The sequence below is a fragment of the Lonchura striata genome, chromosome 16 (genome assembly GCF_046129695.1).
Source record: "Lonchura striata isolate bLonStr1 chromosome 16, bLonStr1.mat, whole genome shotgun sequence".
NCBI classification, from domain to species: Eukaryota; Metazoa; Chordata; class Aves; order Passeriformes; family Estrildidae; genus Lonchura; species Lonchura striata.
Genome location: NC_134618.1, coordinates 13,685,456 through 13,694,068, shown reverse-complemented (window position 1 = coordinate 13,694,068; position 8,613 = coordinate 13,685,456). Strand labels below are relative to the sequence as shown.

The 8,613-nt window shown below is 48.2% G+C and overlaps 1 protein-coding gene across 3 annotated transcripts in view; it reads left to right on the top strand.

Annotated features, from left to right (window-relative positions):
• The first annotated feature begins 5,516 nt into the window (after positions 1-5,516).
• TTYH3 (tweety family member 3) overlaps positions 5,517-8,613 on the top strand; it is a 74,105-nt gene continuing 71,008 nt past the window's right edge. The window contains exon 1 of one of the 3 annotated variants that reach the window (XM_021539683.3): positions 5,517-5,714. In XM_021539683.3, coding sequence (XP_021395358.1) covers positions 5,592-5,714 — 123 coding nt within the window. In that variant the 5' untranslated portion in view covers positions 5,517-5,591. The remainder of the gene's footprint in view (positions 5,715-8,613) is intronic. The other 2 variants (XM_021539680.3, XM_021539682.3) reach the window with 2 other exon arrangements.

The following is an 8,613-nucleotide window of genomic DNA, read 5'->3' as shown; positions in this document are numbered from 1 at the left end:
CTGTCCCCTCCTCAGCCCATCAGTTCTGCATGAAAATGAAGGTAAACAGAAAGCACACTCTTAAATATAAGGTTTTTATCACCTTTTCTAAATTAAAAATCAGTCACCACTGTTTCTCAGAATATCAATAAGTCAGGGCTGTCTCAGCTCTGTGATTTCAATGAAGACTATCTGAGGCTTTATCCATTGCCTCTGCCTCGGCAGTGGAGCACAGCTTGAAAGTCTTTGCTGCACTGTGACTTTAGGGATGAAATACTGTAAGATCTGTCACTTGGTTACAGGACTCATGTAAAAAAAGGCTGTGCTTGAATGGCCTCTAGGTACATGCATGGAAAATTAGAAGAGCTTTTAATAAATGTGATTGACCATGAGTGCCTGTAGTACAAGTTACAACGTTCTGCACAAACATTGCTTTGCATTGCCATTATCGAGCAATAATCCTTATTTGGAACTTACAGAAATTGTGGCAGAACCTTCTATTTATCTAACCTGGAAACCTTTCCTGAACAGGCTCTCTATAATCTACTCAGAGAATTGGCAGTTTTCTTTCCTCTCTCGGCAGATATTTAATAGCCACTTTCCATGCTAGTAAACCTTCATTATTATACAAAATGTACCAGAATGTTATGAAGAAATACCTTAAATAATTAAATAGAAATGAAGAGTGACAAAACAAATGAACAAAGTGCAATTTGAGCTGTGTTATTCTTTCCTTTTTATGTTCACTTATTTGCTAATTTGCTGAACTTACTGGACTGCAGTGGGTCTTGCTGTGATTAGAGAGAGTTTGCCAAGTTCCTTTGTAATTGTTTCTTTGCAATTAACTAAATAATAGAATGTTCTCTGTGTGGCTCTCTGGGGAAAAGAGCGGGCAGGTGCTTTTGCAATAGGATTTCCACATCTTCCACCCATTTCCCTAGAACTCAGTTTAAAAAGACCAGTAAAACATGAGAAAGAGAGAGAATATTGCCTCAGGACTGGAAATGAGAGAATTAACTTATTATTTCTTTCAGTTGGCTAGAAGCTTTTTTTGCTGGCCCTGGTAGTGGCTATTTTTTGTGTAAACCTGAAAGTCCCTGGCAGGATGTCAGAGGAAAGTCATGAAGAGCCAAATGTATGTTCCTGCCTGCAGATGCCTCCACTCAGGGGAAGTCCTTCAAGCTGGGAGCAGAAGTCAGCTGGGAAGATCCCTGGTTGTGCTGGGAGAGCAAGGCTGGAGACAGAACTGGCATGGAGGGGGCAGCGATGTCTGGGGGAGGCTGGAGAGCAGCCCTGGCTTTGTTATTTCCTTTGACTTTGAGCAGAAAATTACAGAGGAAGCCCTGGGAGGAGAGGAAGGGTAATTTTAATGGAGGCACAGCTTAGCTCAGTGGGAAGGAGCACGGAGGGATGGAAGGACAGAGTTTATGAAGCAGCAGAGTCAGAGGTGTGGCCCAGCAGTGGCAGCTGAGTGCCAAGGCTGGGTTGCCTCCCTGACCTCCCCATGACCATCCGTAATTTAGTCCCTGTCTCAAGAGGGTAACTCATCCATCTGCTGGCACTTGGAGTGCAAACTTGCCTTTTTCTTTTTTTTTTTTAATCTGTATTGTTGGCTAAAACCTTTTGGAGCACATATTAGGTTTGACAGTCAGGGGAAGACTCCCTGCTCCACATGATATTAAAAGCTGAATTATTTAATTTCATAGTGAATCAGAAAAAATGGGTAGGAGATTGCTGTTTTAAAAGGTGCTCTCATTGCCAGTACCACTTCAGCAGTAGGGATGTCTGGAATCAGAAGCTTGTGAAGAGTGAAAAATGCTACATTTCTTGGAGGGCTTTTGTAGACTGCCTGGTGGTCTCAAGAGGATGGAGGACAGCACTGGCTGCCTTATTTTGGAGGTTTGAACTAGTCTTTTTATCTTTGCTGTCTTTAATGTGGAGCACTTCTCATCTGCCTATTATGTCCATTGATTCTTTAGCAAAGCCACTGTCAGGGCAAGTTAGCAAACACTAATACTGCTCTTTGGGTTATTTTTCAGCAGGATTACCAGTGAACAGGCTGACATTTGCAGTTTGCTTTGCTCGACTGTAGAACTGCTTTCCATGCAAGGGTGATTTACTGTTAGATTTTATTCCTGGGATGTCAGGACAGTGTCTCATTTATTCATTTGGCTTTGGCAAAAGAGAGTGTACCTATTTGTGTGGGAAGGAAAGAAAGGCTGCTATAATCTAAACATGAGAGCCTTGATAACTGTCTTGTCATGTACTCAAGAGTTCAAATGAGATCAAATGAGAGATGCTAGACATCCAAGAATTGCAGATATTTCTTTGTGATGTGGCACAACAGGCTGAGATGCCATGGAAAGTATGGCTAGTGCTGGATCCTGTGGTTTGTCTTTTATTTCTCATTTGCTGAATCCATTCTGCTCTTCATTTTCCCATATCATTATAAATAATTGTGGGGGAGAAATGAAAACTGTTGATGCCTCTGTTTCTCTGTAATCCCCAGTCCTCATTCTGCTCTAATTTAATCCAGTTGTCTCAGCAGCAGGAGGCTGAGGGGAGGCATGCACACCAGCACTGCTCCCTTTCCCACTCACCCCCAGCCCTGCAGAGTGCCTCAAACACCCACCCCCATGGAACAGCATCCAGCTTTTCCTGTCATTTATTCCAAAACCTTTTGTGCAGTTTGATTTACATCAGCCCTGTCAAGCAAGATCTCAGTGTGGCGTCCTGGCTGCATCTTCTATCCCCTGTCCCTCTCATGCTGACAGAGGTGCTTGGACTTGCAGCCTGCTGGAGGTTTTGTGTCCATCCAGAGGCTCGTGGCTGTGGTTACAGCTGCAGGACAGATTCCATCCTTGAGTGTTTCAGTGCCAAGCTGCATAAACTCTGTGTCAGAAGGGGCTTAGGCACAGATCTCTTGCTCCCAGTGAGGTCTCTCTGCTCCTTGTCTTTGGGTTTAGAACTGGAGGTGAAATATGTTAGACCATTGGCCCTTGAAATAATTCCTTCTCCTTCCATCCATCTATCCTTGCCAGCACTGTGAAAAAAACAAAAATAATAAGGAAGAAAATAAAATCGGCTGAAGTTTAGCTGTCCTCCTGCAAGAAAATCAGCTCTTTTCTTGGAGAAAGCTGGAGGGAGTTGAGGTCTTGTATCTTGTACCCTTGTGTACCTTGTACTTGTGCACACAGTGCGTGGCTCTAAACCCTCTGACGTGTGTCTTAATTCTATTTGTGAGTGATAAGATTTTTTTTTAGCTGTGTTGATAATACTCATATGAAAATCCTGTCCTAGTCAAAAGCTATTGAAGTTTTCAGAACATCAGCAGAAATATGTTTATGTGCTCTAAGGGGTTAAATGGCCCATTTTAGCATTTTTGGTCCCCTTATTTATGAAATGCATCAGTCAGGACAATGTAAAGCACAAAATCCTGGTGGCATTTGGGAAAAGGAATAAAATCACACTTGCAAAAGAGTGTCTCCATAACATCTACTGATTGCCACCCTTTAGGAGAAAAAACTGTTGGTGTTAACCTTTTTTTTCCAGTGGGATACGCAGCATTCCAATATTTTCTAAGTTTTCATGGGCCATCACAGTTTCTAATTCTAAACAGATGAGAGTTTCTCAAGCATTCAAGACCTGGAAATCATTTGCCTGAAGTCTGTTAGAGGACTGGATGGTCCTTTTTTCTCTTTCCAACTCCAGATTATGTTGAGTGGTGTTTAAAAGACAATGCTTTGAGCAATCAGCAGTGGGTGAGGTGTGCTGCAGCAGGGCTGTGATGGGGGCACAGGGATGGAGAGACTGAAGGTCTGGGAGATGGTCTGAATAGACCTGCCAAGTTTAGGAGCTCCTGCATTAATGCTGGGCCACGCTGCGTACTTACAGCAAAAATTAAATTATTCATTATATTCCTTTTAAAAGAAAGTAGCAATTTTTTTAAATGCATTTCAGTTGCAACAAGAGCAGTACAATCTTTGTAATAAAGTGAATGAATTTGGGATAGCTGCTGCTTATTATTTTTTCTGTTTTACCTCACTATCCTAGCATTATCCAGAATGTTTATGTACTTACTTGTTTCTGACGTGATCCCCTGAGAAGGTATACTCATCGTTTTTACCTTTTACCCAGAAATATTTTCTGTTCTGTTTAGAAAGAAATGAAAAGCCTTCCCCATTGTGTGAGAGTGTTATCCTTGGGAAAGTGGTGTGTGAGTGGTTCTGTGAGGAGCCCACCTCATGCACAGCTCTGTGGTGTTATGCAGTTAGATGCTGTCATTGCTGAAATATTCAGGTTCTGATTTATGATATCATCAAAACAAACTGAGAGTTGTAGGTTCCTTCAAGCTGATGAAGCAACACACTGGCTTTGGGTCAGGGTTTGGATGAGGCCAAACCTGTGCCTACAGAGGGTGGAAGCTGAACCAGAGCACTGCATATCTCTGTGGAACAGGTGGAGGGCAGACTTGGAATCACTCAAGAGACGCATCCATGTCTTTAGACACCTGGGTACCTCCAGAAATTTCCCCCTGAGTTTTGGGCAAACAACTGCTGGGGCAGTCAGTGCTGGGGAACAAGCTTCAGCTGGCATGGAGGCATTGATGTGGTCATTGGCACAGGGGCTTGGATGTGCTGAGTGGTTTGGGTCCACTTTGGGGTTATTTTGGAGGGGGAGGTGTTGGTGTGAGGGGTGGGATCTGGTTTGGTGCTGGGTGTGGACACCCACCCTCTGCCACACGTGGCCCTGTGCCCAGCACCACAGAGTCATTAAGGTTGGAAAAGACCTCCAAGATCACCAAGTCCAACCATCAACCCAGCACCACGACCATGTTCACTATTAAACCATGTCCTCAAGTGCCATATCCTCTCATTTCTGAGGTATTCAGAGAGATTCCAAGACTTTGTTCAAATTATTGTTTTATTATTTTTCGCGTCGTGCTGTCACAAAAGGAGAGGCATCTCCTTAATGTTCACCTGTGTTCCTGCCCTTGCCATGTGTGTGCCCAGCCACGGGAGTGCCGGATAACATTCTGCCTCCAAGAACTGCGAATCGGGGAGGCACAAACTTGCTGCCTGTGCACCTCAGGATGTGCGCTGAGACGGACTCGAGAGGAGCCAACAAAAAGCGACTTTATGCCCGCCTTTACCACTTGCTGCGACACGAATCGCTTTTACCCCGCTGGCTTTTAGGCTAAGCCCAAAACGCACCTTCCGCTGGTAGGACTGCAGGGCAGCGTGAGACCCACGGCACCAGGAACTCCGTGGGGGAACGAACGAGCCCGGCGGGTCGGGGCCCGGCGGGTCGGGGCCCGGCGGGTCGGGGCCCGGCGGGTCGGGGCCCGGCGGGTCGGGGCCCGGCGGCGCTCCCGGGGAGCCGCGCGGGCCGGGCCGGGGCGGGGCGGGGCGGCGGCGGCGCCAATGGGAGCGGGCGGGCGGCGCCGGGGCGGGCGCGGAGCCTCTGGGCGAACAAAGAGGGAGCGGGAGCGGGCGGAGGGAGGCGCGGGCAGCGGCGGGGGGGACGCCCGGCCATGCGGGGCCGGCGGCCGCGGCGCGGGTGAGGCGGGCGGCGCTCCATGGCCGGCGGGTCGGGGTGAGGCAGGCGCGGGCATGGCGGGCGTGAGCTACTCGCCGCCCTGGTGGGTGAGCCTGCTGCACCGCCTGCCGCACCTCAGCCTGCGCTGGGAGCTCACCGCCGCCGACTTCCGACCGCACGACGCCGAGTACCAGCAGGTGGGTCTGACGGGGCCGAGCGGGGAGCGCAGCCCCGGCTGTGCGGGGGCTCGGCCCGCCTGGAGGGAGGAGGAGGAGGAGGAGGGGGCGGGCGGCCCCGCTGGGCTCCCCGGGTGGGTGGCCGAGGGTGCCGTGTCCCCCCCGCTCCGGCCGCCGCTGGGGCAGCTGCCCCGCAGGGCCGGGGTGCGGGTCCCGCTCCGGAGGTCACCACCCCCGGCGGGATGGGCAGCAACGCCGAGCCGCCCCCTGCCTGCCCGGAGCCCGAGGTCTTCTTGGCAGAAGGTGAAATTATAGACCGATAAGATCACTGAGGTTGGAAAAGCCCTGCAAGATCACTGAGCTCAACCTTCCACCCCATCCCGCCGTGTGCCCACCGACCCGCATCGCGGAGCGGCCCCGGGCAGGGGCGGGAGCCAGCGCTGCTGGGTGCCCCGGCCGGCCCGGCGCTGCCCGGGCCAAGGCACCGTCCGGCCGGCACTGGCTGCCCGCAGCCCGCCGTGGGCTGAGCCGGCCCTGTGCAGGCTCCGCTGAGCGTCCCCTTTGATGCCGCCAGCCCCGCAGCGAGGCCAGCAGTGCCTTTCCAAAACCGGCTGCCTGCCTGCTGGAAAACAGATGACTTAATGCACGAGAGTGGCGTTAGCATCAAGTGCACAGGAGGATGCTCGCAGAATACTTGTGTGCAGCTTTTTTTTTTTTTTTTTTTTTTTTAATGCTGCTTAGCCTGTATCCTGTGCTTGGTTGGCTAGGCATGTAATTAAAATGATTGTGGAGTGAATCTGTGTGCTCCAACATCTGTGTTCTCTGCTGTCATCTTGGAACAGAGCTGCAGTGACTGCTGCCTCGTTTTGCCACGGTCTCTGGTTTTGAAAACACCATTTTGCTTTTCTGAACATACTTGCAGTGTCCTATATACACAGCCTGCTATCATGCACACAGCAATGAAGGCTAAAGCATCTAAGCAGTTCTTGTTTATCTTAGAAGTAGAAGGCATTAGAAATACTTTAGGAAGCAGTATATTTTGGCTTTTTGTTCTAAACAGATGAACAGATCTGAGGACTGAAGCTAGAGCAAAATGTGAGGGATGTGTTTAAAGAGCCATGGGTAGATACAAAGAAACATCTTTATACCAGCTAATCGGAGGGACTTTGAGCTGACTTTGTATTTTGAGGCTTCAATTTGTTAATTTGTTTTAGTTCCCTTGGTTTAGCAGAGTTCAAGATGGCCACATGCAGATGTAGCGCTGCACAGCAGCTGAACTGTATTTCCATGACCTCAGAGGGTAGCTGCCTTTAAAACAAGGGATATGCGATGCTGGAGATCAGAAGTTAAGAGTTCATTGGAAGATCTTCTTGGGAGTGTGTTATCATGGAATAAGCACTCGGTGACCTTTTGAATAGACAGCAGATGTACCAGTTTTCACTTAAATTGCTTAAAAGCATTCCTAGCAATAATCTGGGGTTGTGTTTGTTTGTCAGATAATTTTTCTACAGTAATCATATTCCCACTTAAAGCCTTCTGCTGTTCTCCTCCTGTGTAGCTGCCTCCCCTCCCTTGATGATATTAAGGACTTCTTGCACAGCAGTCGATGGCCTTTTAAGTCTTAACATCAGCTCTCAAGAAAACATTTTATCAAATCCAAACTCGAATGTCTGGATTACCGAGGCATCTGTCATCAAGGGAATGATCTGAGCAGCAGCAGCTTTGCTGGTTGTGGTGTTGGTGAGGGGTAGCAAGCAGGCTCCAGCACTGCAGCCTGTGCTATCAGTGCTGTGGTTATATAACAACGCTGCTGTGGCTCTGCAAGTTGGCTCTGGAGTTCGTAGGCACATAGATTAATTCTAATGTAGTGAACCAGGGAAACTTAATCCAGGACTGGGAACTGTAATGATAAATGCTCTCTTGTGCTTTAAATGCTTCTGAAGGCCTTTTGGTTTGAATTCTAGATTTTATTTTTTTTTTATTAATTTGTACTTCTTGCTCTGTTTGCAGCCTGTGCTGGCACTGTCTTCCCTTATCTTTAGGAACCTTTCATATTTAATAGGTGAGATCATATACATCCTCAAAATTAGGAAGTCCTTTTTTTAATTTTAACTTTGGCTTATTTTTCTTTACTTTGTAGGTCTCACTCATGCAAATTGTGTATGTTTTTCTTTTCTATTCCATTAGTGATTGATACTCTGATGCTTAAGCATGAGCTTTTAAACTACATGCTGCATTTGATTTCCCCAGGAGCTGAGGAGAGGTCAGTGGGGGGATGCTGGATGAATTTTTTTGGGACAGGTAAGGGCAGGGTGTCCCTAGTTGCAGTAAGGAAGGATTACTTTGCTAAACTACATGACTCCAATTCATCAGGTAGCTGGACTGTTGTCATAAATAGCCACACAGCTGGGCTCACTGTCCAGTCCCATTCTGACGTGTTTTGAGGAAGGAAGCAATGTACCCTTTCTGATTCTTCACTGCTTCTCTAGAAAATATTTCCCAACCCGTGACCCCGGGAAAGCAGCACTTTCCTTATAAAACTCTTTTCTTTAGCCACCTTTTAGTAAATACCCACCTGTTTCTTGTCCTCGTGTTTTGGTGACGGGCTTGGAAATCGTGCATCAACTGAACATCCCACTCCAGCCAGAAGTGGCATGCAGTGGCTTGGGTTTGCATGTTGTCCTGTCACTTGTTGCAGTGCCACGTGCTGCTGCAGGTGAGGAGGCTGCTGCCTGAAGAGGCTTTGCACCTCTGCCTAGCAGGATTAGTGTAATGCCAAGCCGCTGTTCCCCTGGGGCAGCAGCCCAGCGGTTGTGCCCTGACACCTCTCTGAAGGAGGGCGAATAAGCACGAGCTGCCAGCCTTTGAAGTCTCGGTCTTTGTTAAGTCTTCTGGGACCCTGGGTGATAGGGAATGTCTA